This window comes from Pholcus phalangioides, unplaced genomic scaffold (assembly GCF_987345545.1).
Source record: "Pholcus phalangioides strain wild (caught in Gottingen) unplaced genomic scaffold, Ppha-v1.0 ptg000015l_1, whole genome shotgun sequence".
Lineage (NCBI taxonomy): Eukaryota > Metazoa > Arthropoda > Arachnida > Araneae > Pholcidae > Pholcus > Pholcus phalangioides.
The window spans coordinates 9382461-9399860 of record NW_028301608.1 but is presented as its reverse complement, the minus strand read 5'-3'; the positions used below and the strand labels follow the sequence as shown (position 1 = coordinate 9399860).

At 37.1% G+C, this 17400-nt stretch overlaps 1 protein-coding gene across 1 annotated transcript; it reads right to left on the bottom strand.

The window, feature by feature from the left end:
* Positions 1-15840: 15840 nt before the first annotated feature.
* Positions 15841-16527, bottom strand: LOC149075433 (uncharacterized). The gene has a single exon (XM_089245404.1). It carries the CDS (start codon positions 16525-16527, stop codon positions 15841-15843), a length of 687 nt encoding a protein of 228 aa, XP_089101530.1.
* Between the last annotated feature and the right edge of the window lie 873 nt (positions 16528-17400).

Below are 17400 nucleotides of genomic sequence, written 5' to 3'. Positions count from 1 at the left end.
CGCCCAGCTAAAAATTAACAACAGCTTGTTGTTGACAAGATAAGGAGGAAAAGAAATTTTAGAGCGACGCTAGCCTGAAAAAATGGCGGAGATTATTTCAGCAAATGTGAAAACGGTTTTGAAGAAATGATAAATACATAATATTTTTTTAACATGTTACAGTAAAAAACAAACATATCCATACAATCCAACAGTACTGACGGGGAATTACCCACCTCTGACTTGGATGGCTTCTCGATTGACAACACACCACCGGGCAAATTAAAATGTGTGTTAATAAATGCCAGGAGCTTGGGTAACAAGAAAGATTTTTTAGAAACTATGATAGTTGTGGAGGACTTGGATCTTATAGCCATTACAGAATCTTGGGCAAACGATGGGGATGAATCTTTCTTACACATCTCCGGATACGATACCGGGCCAGTCGCACAGATATACAGGAGTAGTGTTGCTGAGGGTATCGTCCCGAGAGATTGGAAACTGGCTAACGTTGTTCCGATATTTAAGAAGGGTAGTAGAGAATTGGTGTCTAATTATCGTCCAGTGAGTTTGACGAGCTCCCTCTCGAAAATTTTGGAAATTATCATCAAAAGGCAGTTTGTGAAGTGGATAGACGATAATAATGTATTGTCGGATAATCAGCATGGGTTCAGGAAGGGGAAGTCATGTGTAACTAACCTCCTTTGCTTCTATGATTACGTGACTAAGGCTTTGGGTAAGAGCAAAAATGTCGACGTTGTTTACCTTGATTTCCAGAAGGCATTCGATCGGGTCCAACATGGCAAACTCTTGAAGCGTTTACACGAGATTGGAATAGGGGGCAACTTGCTGAATTGGATAGAATCGTGGTTAAGAGATAGGTCGCAACGAGTTATGGTGAACGGGGAATTCTCTGGTTGGACAGACGTCACAAGTGGGGTTCCTCAGGGAAGTGTCCTTGGCCCCATACTTTTTTCACTTTTTATCGACAAACTCGATCAGGGTATCGATGGAATTACTAGCAAATTCGCAGATGATGTGAAGCTAATGGGGGTAATCGGAAATGAAAGCGATAGGGAGTTGCCCCAGACCAACTTAAACAAGATTGCAGCATGGGCAAATGAATGGAGCATGACGTTTAGCGTAGATAAGTGCATGGTCGCTCATTTTGGTTCGAACAACCCACGGTTCTCTTACGAGTTGAATGGTGTCACTATCCCGGATGCAACTAGAGTCACCGATTTGGGAATTCTCATTGACGAGCGACTTAAGTTTTCTGAACATTGTTCAGCGGTTGTCAAAAAATCGAATAGAATGCTTGGTCTCATTTTCAAAAAGGTCTCTTCGCGTTCTCCTAAAGTCATTCTTCCGCTTTTTCGAGGCTTAGTTCGTCCTGGACTGGAGTATGCTGTAAGGTTTTGGAGACCATACCTACAGAGGGACATAGACTTGGTTGAAGGGGTGCAGAGAAGAGCTACGCGTGTCCTTATTGGCACACAGGGCTTGAGTTATGAAGAAAGACTTCATTTTTTGAATATGTTTACATTGGATGAACGCAGGTGTCGAGGAGATATGATCGAAGTGTTCAAAATTTTCAATGGGATGGATAGGATGGACCATGAACTTTTAGTACACCGCCAATCGACTGCTTTTACAAGGGGACACCAGTATCGATTGGTGAGGGACAATGCAAGGTTATGGTGTCGCAGGGAATTTTTCTCCAATAGGGTTGTTAATAAATGGAATAGCTTACCCCCGGAGGTAGTAAATTGTAACACAATTGACACGTTTAAAAAGAAATACGATAAACATGTTGGGGTAAATCGAGAAGCTATCCATTCTTAGAATAAGACAACCTTAAGTATTCTTTATGGGCATTGTATAATATTTTATCATGTGTATATATTGTTTGTAATTTGTGTTAATTGCATTTTTAATTGGGTTGCTGTATTTTTGAAACATATGACAACCATATTTTTATGGGCATCTTTTTATCAGCCACCTCGTTGGGCATTTTGCCTGTTGTGGCGTTGTATTTGTACTTAATCATCCGATATGATTCGAATCAAAGATTCATCCCACGTTCACTGGGATGGATCGGCCCTGGATGGATCCATGCCACCCTCCATGAAGAGGGGCTATGCTATATATGTTATGGTGAAAGTGATGAAGAACTGCGGTTATTATATAAATAATCACCGGCCATTTCGGTAAGTTTGATAAATTTTGCTCATATACCGTGAATCTATCACATTTGTAGGTCATTATGCATAATTGTCAAACCATGGTTAATGCGATAAATGAATCATCGTTGTGTTTACATTATGTATGTAAGTGAACCTAACATTACAAGACTAATAATAATTTTTATAATATGCTTCATGTTTCTTTAAATTAATTGTCATGGCGAAATGAACGTGGTACTGTACATGTATTGCATAGCTGCTTCGTGGCCAAATAAAAATAATATATAGTGATCAGATTATTATCAGACCAATATTAAAAATGGTCATCGCTTCTGTAATGTTGGCTTTTTCACGTACACCGAAGTATGTGAAAAAAACAAACGCAGCAGCAGGTTAATAATGATTTTGAATTTATGCACAATTATATTTCGGCCGATTGAAGCTTTATCTCACATATTTTGTGGGCGAAATTCAATTTTCTCTCAAGTTTTAAACTAATAAAAAATTTCAAATCATATATGATTTGAATTTAATAATTCCATAATATGAGTTATAGTAAGTTCCCATAATATGAAAAAAATTGTGTTTACGACTCATCGATCATGATATTTATGGATTGAAAATTTGAGAATTATGCATAATCACTGGTAAATGTGATAAATGTAGCAAAATTTATCAAACTTTATTGAAATAATCCGATATTTTATCACTATTATCAACATATATGTGCTGTATATAGACTCTAACACTGTTTTCAACTCTCCCACACAACCTTCAGATAACTTTTCGATAACTTAAAAAGTCTGACGAATTCCTTATTTTGAAATAAAAATGCATTGTTAATTTTTTTTTCCATTTTTTAAAATATGAATCATAGAAAACTTCTATTAAAGAAAGAATTTAAGTTATCTCGCATAGAAGAAAAAAAATGTTTACTAAGAATCAAGCTAAGAAGTGGGTAGCCTTGGTTCTTAACTCGATTCTTAACTATGGAACAAAAACGATTCTTAGTTAAGAATGTGGTAGCAAAGTTCTCTCTCGATTCTTAACTAAAGATCAAATCCATAGTTAAGAAGCGGATTCTTATTAAGAATCAGAAGGTGGTACATCCCCAGAAGTTACTCAATCAGTTTCGAGCGAGAGAATATAGTGTATCGCAAAATAAAAAATCCACATTTTTACACAGTCCCCTTGTCCTCTAACTTCCAACTAGAAAGTCACTGCCTTGTTTCTCTTGAGGTAAAAAGAAATCCACGTTTCTAAGTGCGATTCACTGAGATATTTGAATTCAAAAATCTCAGAAATTCTTCAAAATTACAGTATACATACGGACAATGCATTTCATGTTACTTATGTTGTTTCTTTTCAATTTTCTCCGACTTTTGAATTGAAATCATCTCAGCGAATATTGTGTGGTGTGGAGCGTGGAATTTGTTTTTGATTTTGTTAATTAGGAGAAACAGGGCAACAATTTCCAATTGGTGGTGAGAGGACAGGGGGACCATATAAAATCGTAGATTTGCAATTTTAATCCCCTCACTGTACTCTCCCTCTCGAAACTAGTACCGAGCAATTTTCGTACATATTTTGAGAATTTTTTTTATATTATAACCATGCCTCTGCGACGAAGGGTAATGAGATAGGACGAATTACGTTTTACAGGACACCCTATGAATTAAAATATATAAGAAATATAAAATAAGGAAAGAAATGACATCCCAGCACATTATCTGCATTTCATGTGATTGAATCTTCAGGAAAAGTAATCTGAGCAATAATTTTCCGAAGCTAATTAATGAAACATCAGAAAAAAGGATATAACATCTACGCTATTTAATCACATTCCATATCTAAAGGGCATAAAGGGAATATGGGCAAAATGGGCATGGACTTATGGCAAATGCAAGCATGTGCATACTATTGGAAAATGAGGAGAGGGGAAAACAATTTTTTTTATTATTTATTAATTATTTTTATAAAAAAACATATGAAGAGGAAGAGCAATTTCATTTGAAATACAAGCACCTCACTTATTCAGTTCCAATTACTAAATATACTAATAACGATAATAATATATTGATGGGTTTAATAAATATAATTAGTGATATCTGAAACGTATTTTCTTTAAAAGCAAACAGCAACTGACTCGTATTTTGTTACTTGCATTGCCATTGGTCTGGTGGAATGGAATGAAATGGAGAAATTAGCTTGTTTTTTCGTACTATTACGGTAGTTCATGAAATATTTCTTCTTTAATCTGAAATGCTAGAAACATAAACTGGTTTAAAGTTCTGTGCACGAAAAACAAAACGCAAACTTAAAGAAAGAAAGCAAAAAAAAATTATAAGTAAAAACCCAGAATAAAAATTGAAATGGTATATTCTTTTTTTTCCCCTTGACTGTTATCTTTTCTACTCTAAAAGTTTCATATTTCTAAAAGATCATACATGAAAACTAAGCAAGGGGGAAAAAATAATTTTCAACTAAGTCTGAACAGGAAAACTCTTAACCTTATATTTCGAATAGAAGTAAAAAAAGAAGGAATATGTTGGCAAAAATACAGTATTTTTTTTATAAACAAAAGAAGTGGAAAGAAATTTGCCCCCTTTTTTGTTATTTTACTTTTCTTTTAACGAAGTTTTTGTTTGCTTAAAAATTCTTTGATGAAATTAAACTCGCTTCTGTTGGGGCATTTTTGAGGGCACCGCCTGCTCGAGCGTTGATTGCTGTAAAAAGTTTGAAAAGCCAAAATTACTGTTTATAAAGTTGATTAAGAAACGTGGCAAAATTAATAAAATTTTTATTTCAATAAATATATTATTTTCTTGAATTTCAGGAAAACATTTTATTTTCATTTATTAAATAGAGATATTATTTAGTTTATTTTCGGAGTATTTCTACCTATCGGAATCAACAGAGTGGTAATTCGATAATTTCCGCAATCAAGATATTAAAAATTTGAAATTTGAATAAGGTTATTATTTATTTATTTTTTATTGTTTAAGAAAACTCTTAATAGAAAATTGATTTCTGGAGTTGACTACTTTTCTGTGTTTGAAGTAATGTGCTGGAAAGCAGAATAAAAGAAAATTATGTTTGTCAAAACAATGATATCCCGTAAAGGGATCAAATATGAATATAAAGGCTTATTTGTTTTCACTTAGGACTTGATCTTTTTATTTGCTCTTACCTTTTATCTTTTCATTAATTGACAATTAATATAAAAACTCAAAGTAAGACAAAAATATTTTTCTGTTTTTCTATCTTCTAACGCAGGAGTTGTTTTCCCCTATAACCAATAGTCCGATTGGTCTCTTTGGGAAGGCCTTGAGCTTGGTATAAAAATTATAATAACCTGGCAACGTGCGTTGACACTGAGTTAAAGTTAACACGGGGGAGGCTGTGTTTCTACAAAACACTAACTTGTCTTTTGATGAGATTTTCAAAGAACAAATGAATGATTTATATTTAATTTAAGCGACACCTACATATACTTTCAACAGTTTAAAATGTTTTCTAGTCCCGCTTCACTGGTTCTGCAACATTGTGACCCCGCATCAGCGCCCTGGTCGCGTAAACTACTTCGTCACTTACTTAGTCATTGTCTTCGAGGAATTATTTATTCCCATCATTTGTGGCTGCGAAAATGGTATAAACCCAGCATTTGACCTCATATACGAGCCATTAACTTGTTTTCAGACTAAATTTTGTGGCATTTTGGAAATTATGTGCAAATGACAATGGAGCTCCAATTCATTTTCCGTACTAGAAAGATTGGTTTCTAATTGAGTTACAAAGGGAGGGAGGGGTATTCCTCTTATGAATTTTACTCACTTTTTTCAAGTTTACAAAATTAAACCTTTCTGTGGTTTTATAAATGAGACCGACCCGCTTTATATACACAGTAGAAATAACCAAGCCCTCTGTTAACACATTTTTTTTCAAGAAAAAGAAAAATTCCCGATTTTTTTGCATGTGGCATCCTCTCCCCACCCTTAACTTCTATACCAACAAACCGAGAAAAAAGGTATATTTCGACTCAAAATTCCTCTTATGGAACTGACCAAAAAATGAAGGGACTTTCCGTGGACTGCCACTATTGAGAAGTGTATGGATCATAGCACTATAGACTACGATATCTATGAGCCTATGGTTCAATGCATGATTAAAGTACGAAAATGCTTGTCTACAGGGGATAATTTTCTCTCATTTCCTACCAGTCCAGTCTAATAAAGATAACATTAAAAAAAATGCATCCATTAGAATTTTTAGATTTGATGTACGCAATTATTTTTTCACCTATGTGTATTTTTGAATTGATATTTAAATTAATTTTTCTCCTTTTGTTTCTTTTTTTAAATTTTTGAACAACTATGATTACTATGATAATTATGATGCAATCATGGTTTTGCCAATGTTTGTACTGGGCCAATGACCTATATGTATTTTTCTAACAGAAATAGTTTCCAATTATTTGTAGCATGATGTTGATAATGAATTCACCGCATAAACAGGTGGTCATAATGAATTGTTTTTCTAGTATCATTTCAAAGTTAACACGAAGCTGATGGGAAAACAAGAAAACATAATCCGCTTATAATCAAAACCTCGTTAATGTGTTGTAATAGTAGAAGTAATTTATTCGAAATGAGCCCAATGGTAACTATCATCTTCGAAAATTATCACTCGCCGATAATTTGGCTGTCTAAAGTGATTTTAAATTTCCAAAGAAAAAGCATGTTCCAGGTTCATCCCAGAAATTTCCAAAAACGGGATTCATCTCATTTTTTTTCTTGTTTTATTTTTTTTAAATCACATATTAATACACATTACTTGCAGAGAGAAACTTCACACAGATTAAAAACCTTCTCTAAGAGAGTGTCATCAAAATGTCGTTATCGTCAAAGCTGTGATCTTAGAGCCTAGGGAAGTTAGCTGAAGATGTGGGGAGGATGAGGGTTATTCTTTGGGTTACCAAAAATAAATGTTCCTTTTTCAATGCCTAAATGAGAAGGTGGGTCCCTTACTTCAAACGAGCTCTTTAATCTCGGCCATTTCACGAAGAACGATAGCACAATTGCACTCCAATATAGATTACTATTCTCAATAAGTACTTACTCGAGATTCTCTTCTTTTATTTCATAGTTTTGTAATATTCAGAGTGAGAAGAGTAATGCGTCACTCAAAGATAAGATTAAGTATATATTGATAGGTAATTGGTTCGCCAACATCTTAGCCGATTATTTTTTCTAAATCCTGTTTTTCTGCTAATGCATCCCGTAGGGGTGTACGACAACAGCGGTCAGACTGGACCCAGTGATTTTGGGGGTCTCACACTTACGATAATAATAATTTCTTTCGGAATTCGGAATTTGCATCAAATTCTAAAATTATTTTTCTTATAAACACTCAATTTACATCAACTAAAAAGGAATTATTGATTTTATGATTTTTAATTTTCATTCATTCTGGAATTCTTAATTTTCATCTAGACATAGATAAAGATCTCTCAAATTCTTCATTTTTATCTGAAAAAAAAATGTAAAATTCTGCTTTTTTATCTAGGAAAAAAAAATTCAGGACTTATTTCTAGAGAATTTTTAATACTATTTTAAAACTAGAAAAATTTTGTTTTATTTTTAAATTAGTTTCAAATACTTTGATTAGAAATTCTAATTAATTATTTCATGTTATGAACAGTTATGAACCACGAACTAGTTATCTGAACATCGGTTAATCTAATGTAGAAGTTGGAAATTTTTAAAACTATTTTTACTATTTTTCATAACGACTCAAATGTTTAAATAGCCAAATCTCAAAACTGAACTTAGTGACTTATGTTTGAACACCGACGATAGATAAAATGTGTATATACGTATAAATACGTTTTAATAAATATCTCGTAAAAATATTACTCTTCCAACTTTCTTTTTATGATTTCTGTTCTACATTTAATTAAATCTTGTAACAGGAAGCATATCATCAGGCTTCAGTTTCATTCGGATGTCACTCATGAATACAATTTCACAACAACGAGATTTATGTTTCCGATTAACTTTGGAACTATCGTCGCAAGAAAATAATCCGATTACTTTTGAATTCAGCTTCTCTTTATACAGTCGTTGTTTCTACTATTTCAAAATCGAAAAATTCTTACAAATCGAATGTAATGGAATATTTGTGACTAAGAGATGTATTATCTCTTGCAATATTACCTATGGTTTTAATACGATACGTTTCATGGGTTTTGTTTCTGTTTCTGATATACGAATAAAAGATATTTTTCGATGTGTCCAAATAAATAGAAAGTTATGGACAAATCCACGTCTCGTCCGAAATTTGATCCCAAACCTGCTCAGCATTTTATTTTGATTTTCAACTTCAATGCGTTGCTTAAAATTTTATCCATGGGGACCTAGAACCCAAAAAAAAATCTGGATAAAAGTTCACTTATTCGTCAGGTTCTCACTTCTAGTTTTAAGCGATTAATAACAGCGTTTCTGGACTCGTAGCACACATAATGCAAAGAACATACCCGTAAACAATCTTGGTTGTTGTAGCATTATTGGTTGGAATGCGCAAAATTCCTTATTATTGGAATGCGTACGAGCTATGGATTTGGTTACACGTGGAAGGTGTAGACCTGCTTAGCTAAATACACCGCTCGAATTCCAGGTGGCTTGAATTGCTTAAATGGCACGATGAAAATAAGGTCCTTTTCCTCACAAATATTGGAAATTTCTAATTCAGAAGCTGGGTTGTACCCTGAACTACTACTACGTACACGTATCTCGTAAATTTTCCGCTGAAAACGTACGGATTTTCAGGTCGATTTAGAACGATCAACTCGATTTGTGTCTATTTTCATGTGATACAGGTGCTACAATCTGTCTTTCATATTTTGAAGTGTGAGTGGCAGGTTAATGAATTTTCATGCTCTGTAAATGTCTTGTAGATAAGTTTTTCTCCACCGCCGGGCTCTGGCATCAGTCAAACCGGTCCGTGTGTGTTTCATTTTGCTCCATTTGTTGCTCATTAGTCGTGTGGATGACTGAGCTTTCCACACACAAAAAAAAGAGATGAACCCTACCGCGGGCTTCCTATGAATTCCTTCTTCCTTCTATGAATACAATTCCACACCAACTAGATTTATGTTTCCGATTAACTTTGCAACTATCGTCGAAAGAAAATAATCAGATTACTTTTGAATTCTGCTTCTTTTTATACAGTCGTTGTTACTGCTACTTCAAAATCGAAAAGATCTTGAAAATCGAATGTAATGGAATATTTGTCAGTAAGAGATGACTTGAACTACTTGAGTTTGTTTTCATGAGTGCTGGAATCATTTTCTTTCATTTAAAACTAGCTTACCCGTCGCGCGTTGCTGCGATCTCAGAAGAAAGAAAATTCAAGGAAATGGAGGAAAGGAAAAAAAAACTATGCCAGAAACCTTCGCGGGAGTGTACTCAACAACTTCCTGAAGTTTCATGGCGATCGGATGAATGTTGTAGTAATGCATGAAGGACAAACAGACAGACATACATTCGTTTTATGTATATAGTAGATTTAAAATTTTTCTCCAATTCGAACTTATCATTAATTGTTTTATCTATAATAATGTAAGACTTTTTGGATATTAATTTCCTTCTCCAATAAAATTGGCGGGACAAGGAATTATTTAGACGACTCTCACCCTGCAATTATTTTCTCAACGGGCCCCGCATATGGTAAAGGTGGACCTGCTCTAATATCGTAAATCAATGATCATATACAATTTTGAAACATACTGTATATGTGTTGTGAGTGTTAACCTTGGAATTCTTCTCACAACATTATTTTTTTTTCTCCAATTTTACACTAATTGAAAAGGTTTGCCACATACTGAGCACATGTTGTCCTTTAGAATCCATATGAACTTTACATAAAAAATGTTTACACTCTTCATGAAATGCTTCCAATAACCATAAATTTAAGAGAATCCAAATATTTTAATGAAAATTCAGTCAAATTAATCAATTTAGAGAATGCGCCGCTGTATGGTGGTGTGTGTAAATTGCTGAACTCTCATTGCGAGGATTGAGATTCGAACTGCGTTGGTGACACAGTGTTGTTCAACAGCGATTTTCTAACTTTAAGGAACGATTGTGAGCTAACCTTCCATTTTAAAAATTTTCTCCACAGAGTATAGGAGACACGATATGCACACATAAAGTGATAATTCAAGCATCTGCCATTCCCACTTCAAAGTATGGGAAACAGATTGCAGCACCAGTATAACACGAAACAAGAGCATAATTGAATTAAATTATAATACATAACATATATAACATTATAATTAAAGTTCCCGTACTATGAGTAGTCTTTAAGAAAAACTGCTTATCTGAACACAACCAATTTTTTAGGATATCTTTATGAGACCACGGGAGAGAGACATTAACAAAATAAAAAATCGTTTAATTTTTTAACACCAGGTGAAATGTACTTTTCCACCTGGTGGTAAGAAATTGGCCCATTTTTTTATTCCATAAATCTTGCTCTCATTGGGTTATTAAAATTGTGCATTGTGTGCAGCACATTAGGACATTTTCGTTCGTTGTTCGCTACGGAAGTAATGTTGCTAGGGGAGATGTTTCAGGGGATACCCAGGCGTGGTTCCGATATTCGGAAAGGTAACCGAACTTCTTTGCCTCTATGATCACGTGACTAAGACGTTGTAACAAAGCAAAGACGGCGATGTTGCTTACTTCGATTTCCAGAAGGCATTCAATCGGAGGTCCATCATGGTAAACTCTTGAAACACTTATATGAGATTGGGGGGAGGGGGGGGCGTGCGAAATTGGATAGAATCGTGGTTAAGAGATAGGTGACAAGGTCACAAGAGGTTATGGTTAATGGGAATTCTCTGATTAGACAGGTGTCGCAAGTGGGATTCCTGCGGTAAGTGTCCTTGGCCCTATATCTTTTGCACTTTTTATCGATAAAGTCGATCAAAGCATCGATGGGATTGCTAGCAAATTGGCAGATGACGTGAAACTAATGGTAGTAGTCAAGAATCAAAGCGATAGAGAGTTGCTCTAGATCCAAATTAAACAGGATTGAAGCGTGGGAAAATGAATGGAGCATTACCTTTAGTTTACAAGTGGATGGTCTGTCATTTTGATTCAAACAACTCAAGTTTCTCTTACGAGTTGAATGATAATATTATTCAGGATGCAAATAGGCTTACAGATTTGGAATTTCTCATTCACGAGTGGCTTAGGTTTTCTGAAGATTCTTAAGCGCTGGTCAAAAAATGAAATAGTCGTTTCTTTCTTTAAAAGGTCTGTTCGCGTTTTCCTAAAGTCGTTCTAGCAGTTTAGTAGCAGTAGTTAAGTAGTAGATTTTTTTTTGGAATGCAAATATAATAAAATATGACAGTTTTCAGTTCTTTTAGGGGTCATTCGAAAAATCGTTTGTATAGAGTTCACTTCTGACGTTGTTCCGCCTGTGTATGCTGCGTTCATTCTTATGGAAGTCAAGGAGTTAGATCGTATTGGATCAAATTTCTACGGAAAACACTATGTCTTGAGAACTTTCGTGTAAGTTTTGACGTAAATATATATCATGATGCACTGAAGTTACTCATGGTTCAATAAATTTCTGAATATAAAGGAATTGACGCTAATTAACTGTTGCGTCATCATTTGTATTTACTCTAAAACATTGGGTCGTGCAGGTATGGAATCTCTGGACATTTCCGATGCATTCCGAGCGAGGATGTCTTTACGATTAGATGGGAAAGAAAACATACCAAGAAATCAGTTCTGACATTCACCAAGATAAGATATTTTCTTAGGCAAATGTTATTTTTTTGCCACCATGCGCGGTTCTCCTTTTTTTATTTCTAGTGGAATGTTATCCAAACATCCTCAGCAAAATTCCTGTTTGTGTAGCATCAGAAAAATCCACAATTTTTTTTCATTCCCATCTTATAGATCGAAATTCGTGATTGACAAATAGATGTTTCTACACATACCATGGCACGTAGTCAGTTCATCTCCTACGTAATGTTCTAAAAAGTCTTATTTGTTCTAAAATCAAATCTGCACTTATTTATCTTATAGTTATGTGAGCTGGTTTTGAGACATAACTATATTATTCGAAGCAGTAGATTAAACAATAAAACAATTATTTATTTACAAATATAAACGAAGGTAAAATAATACGCGATTCGGACGAGAGAAGGGACATGTACAAAGATACGACCGGTGAATGTAAACAACAAAAGCTCTCTGGCCAGACGGCCTTGACATTGGATTTTTGTGGTGTTGCCACAAAAGCGAAAATATTGTTTTTGCAAGTGCTGGGAAGACACTACATTACTCCCCCTCTAGTGAACAGGAGAGAACGATTTGTAACGAGAAGGTGGTTTGATGAGTCTTCCAGAACGAGTCTGTCGTTGCGGTTCTGATCCATCAGTCTCTCCCGAAGTCTTTACTGTCGTGTTAAAATGAACCTTTTTCTTCGTATGAAGAGGTTGTGAAGTCTTCGGATGAGGTGCTTGATTTTTGTTAGGTTTTCCATTGACTTGAGATGAATCGAAGTTCTCTGTGAAACAGGGTTTCAACCGGTTTGTGGAAATGTTTTTTTCTTTGCCGTTTACTGAGAGAGTGTAATATTGGCCTGTCCTTTTGATGATTTTGTATGGACCTTCATACGGAGCTTGGAAGGGTTTTTTCACAGCGTCCGTACGAATGAATACACTAGGACAGGTGTTTAACGCTGAAGAGACAAAAACATGCGGTGTTGAATGCCTTGACGGTGGAGCTGGTCTAAGGTCGTTGAAATGGTCACGAAGATGTTGAATGAAATCGGAAGAAGATGGAGATGAGGTAGATGTATCGAGAAAAACCCCTGGCAATCGGATGTTCGTGCCGTAAACCATTTCAGCTGGGGTTGAGTTGAACTCTTCCCGGAATGTGGACCTTAATCCCAGGAGGACTGTAGGTAACACTCGAGTCTCGTTTTCAAAGTTCGATGCCATCTTTCGATAAAGCCGTTGCATTTTGGATTGTAAGCGGTGGTGCGCCGTCTTTGGAATCCGATTATGTGTGACAGTTCTGTAAAGAGGTGGGACTCAAATTGGGAACCTTGGTCAGTAATAATGACACCAGGAACACCAAAACGAGCGATCCATCCGCAGTATATTGCTGCCGCCACTGTGTCGGCTCGGATATCTGGAACTGGTATTGCTTCAGGCCATCTCGTGAACCTGTCAATCAAGGTTACGCAATACTGATATCCTTCTGAAGAGGGTAAGGGACCGATGATATCCAAATGTATTTCGTCGAAGCGCTTGGAAACTGGTAGATAATGTCCCACAGGTGCTCTGGTATGCTTGTGTATCTTGGACTTCTGGCATGTCAGGCAGGATTTTGCCCATGTTTTGCAATCTTTTTTGATTGAAGGCCAAACAAATTTTTTTGCAATAGTTGTGGCAGTAGCTTGGATGCCAGGATGTGAAAGTCCATGAACAGAGTTGAAAACAGTTTTTCGGAAGGACTCTGAAACATACGGTCTACTTTGTCCAGTGGAAACATCACAGTAGATTTGTAAGTTGGAACCAAAAACTGGAAATTTTTGAAGTTTGAGACTTGTGTTTGAAGAAAGTATTTTGATCAGTTCATCGCCATGTTCCTGTGCTTTAGCCATTTCAGTGTAGTCAACAGTTTGAGGCATATGAATTTCGTCGAGTCTGGACAAGGTATCAGCTACCACATTGTCTTTACCCGAGATATGTTGTATGTCTGTTGTGAACTGAAATATGAAATCCAGATGGCGTATTTGACGAGGAGAAGCATTTTCTGCTTTTTGCTGAGTAGCGAAAATGAGAGGACGATGATCAGTGTAAAGTGTGAATTTTTTGCCTTCAAGGAAGTAACGGAAATGCTTTATTGTTGAATACGTAGCGAGAAGTTCTCGGTCGTACGTGCTGTAACGAGTCTGAGTTGGAGTCAATCGTCGAGAGAAGAAGCTTAGCGGTTGCCAATCATTCTTGACTTTTTGTTGAATAACTCCTCCAACAGCCATATCGGATGCGTCGACCATTACAGCAAGTTCCGCATCTGGAGACGGATGAGCGAGAATGGTGACATCAATGAGTTGTTGCTTGGTTGACTTTGCTTGGAATGCTGCAATAGCTTCTTCAGACCACTCGATGAGAGATTTGTCATTTTTCTTGCTGCCCTTGAGGTAGTCGTTAAGAATAGCTTGAGTTTTGGCAGCACTGGGAATAAATCGCAGGTAAAAATTGATTATTCCGAGATATTTTCGTAGATCTTTTACAGTCTCTGGTCTCTTGTAGTCTTGGATGACATTGATTCGTTCGCATGTTGGACGGATACCTTCAGCAGTGATGTGATGACCAAGATTTTTGATTTCAGGTTGAGCGAACGAACATTTTTCGAGATTGATTACAAGACCAGCATCTTTGAGTCTCTCGAAAACTTGTCGTAAATGGACGTGATGCTCGTCTACACTTTTTGAAGTAATTAAGAGGTCATCAGTGTATACGAAACAGAAGTCTAAGCCTCTGAGCACACAATGGAGAAAACGTTGGAAGGTCTGGGCCGCATTTCGTAGCCGAATGTCATTCTGGTGAATTCGAATAAGCCGAATGGTGTTGTGATGGCAGTTTTTTCAATGTCCTCTGGTGCAACTGGTATGTGATGATATGCACGAACCAAGTCGATAGTGGAGAAGATCGTGCAACCGTGCAAGTTTGATGAAAAGTCTTGCAGATTTGGAATCGGGTATCGATCCGGTTGAGTGATGGCGTTGAGACCTCTGTAATCACCACATGGTCTCCAACCACCAGTCTTCTTTGGCACCAGGTGTAAAGGACTGGCCCATGAGCTCTGGGAGGGTCTGCATATGCCTTGTTGCAGCATATAGTCGAATTCCTTTTTGGCAATTTGCAACTTGTCTGGAGCCAAGCGACGTGTTTTGGCAACAACGGGCGGGCCTTTTGTAACAATGTGATGCTCGACACGATGAGGTACAGTTCTCATAACGGGTGACTCGTGAGTGAAACAGGAAAATTCAGCTAGCAGAATTCTGATGCGGTCGGCCCTGATGTCATGAGAAATAGTCGTCAATGCACAAGAAGGACCAGTGACGACTCTGCCTGATGAGCTAAGTGAAGTGACAGGATCGACAAGGCGTCGCTGTTTGATGTCTACGAGTAAGCCGAATTCTTTGAGAAAGTCCGCGCCGAGTATTGGCTTGGACACGTCTGCCACGATGAAAGTCCAGAGAAACCTTCGTCTTAAACCAAGATCGAGGTATAGACGTTCGGTGCCGAAAGTTTGAACTTTGGTACAGTTTGCAGTATACAAGGAAAACATTTTGTCTGGAAAGGGTCGTCGATTTGCAGTTACCGGTATCACGGAAACGTCCGCTCCTGTGTCGACCAAGAAATGTCTATTACAAGAGCGATCAAATAGAAAAAGACGACTGGAGACTTGGCTGGCATCACACGTCGTCATCAATGATGCCCCGGGTCGTTTCCCTGATTAGATGAGCTGACATATGCTCAGGGCTTTGTACATATCCGGGCGTCATCTCCGTAGCGCCTATGGTACCAGCAAATGTCCTTTCCGCAATGGGTCACATCTCTGCTACTGCTCCGTTGAAATCACGATCGACTGGTCGAGCGTTGTCGACTTCTAGCTCGTTTTAGTTCTTGCACCTCATTAGTTAATTTTTCAATTTGAGACGAAAGAGAGGCGAGGCATATTTCATGCGATGACTGAGACGCGTCATTTCCTGGTTTCGCAATAGTCATAATATTCGGATTCGCGTAATCACAAGTTTCGAGAATTTTATCGGCCATGTCAGCTAATTTTGACAACGATTCCGAGCTCACCGACAAGATTGCTTGCGCATGCTGTGGCAAGAGCTTCAGCCATAGAGATTTGAGAATGTCGTCGCTTACCTTGTTAGCCGCGAGGTTTCTCATCTCCCTGAGCAACTGTGATGGTCGACGATCGCCCAAATCTAAACCGGAGAGTAATTTTTTGATTTGGGTGCTCTCTGATTCGGACATTCTTGATGTGAGAGCCTCTTTCAGTGCAGCATATGGACGATCATTAGGCGGAGACATGACGATGTCACTGACCACGTTGAGTAGTCGTTGGTCCATGGCGATGACCACGATGTTGTACTTAGTTTCTTCACTGGTCACTCTTGCCGTTTTGAACTGAGCCTCCAAGTGCACGAACCACAACGCTGGCGTCTCACACCAGAAAGGGGGTGGCTTGATTGCCACGCTGTCTGTTTGCAGGCCTTGCGTGGTGGATCCATCAGTAGAATCGGTTGCCATGTCGGGCGGGTTCGAGTAAACAAGGGTCACCAATATATAGCTATGGGAGCTGGTTTTGAGACATAACTATATTATTCGAAGCAGTAGATTAAACAATAAAACAATTATTTATTTACAAATATAAACGAAGGTAAAATAATACGCGATTCGGACGAGAGCAGGGACATGTACAAAGATACGACCGGTGAATGTAAACAACAAAAGCTCTCTGGCCAGACGGCCTTGACATTGGATTTTTGTGGTGTTGCCACAAAAGCGAAAATAATGTTTTTGCAAGTGCTGGGAAGACAATACAATCTCTCAACACTAGAACCGCGGAGTTGGTCAATTTGACCCAAATTGAACTTCGTTTTCATTTATCTCAAAAACTTACACGCAGATGTTGAAAAACTTTCGTGACTTTTCATGATATCATTTGAATATTAATTCACGGAAATTTTATGACCTTCACATTTCGTGTTTCAGAGCTATAAGCACTTATACCTAGAACCGCGGTTTGGGTCATTTTGACCCAACGTAGGAAAAATCAGGTGTAGAATTTTCTTGGAAGTGGTTACCCGTTCTAAATTTTTTTGTAAATGAAGATAGTGAAGGAAAAAGGTCTTTCAAGGTCAAGGCCAATTCATTGTCGGAGTAGATTATCTTTTTTTCAATGGGGTAATGGCAAGTAGAGCTAAATATTTTTTTTTTCCTTTGTAAACTTGAATACCTGGAATTCTGACGGGTCTCAATAAAGATTTTGGGAGAGTAAAAGCTTAACTCTAGAAAAAACGTGTAGTTGAAATTTCTGTAGACGAGCGATGTCACAGAAAAAGAGTAAATTTCTGGCTTGCACCAAATATGTTTTGCACGGATTTCGAAACCTTGGGAAGT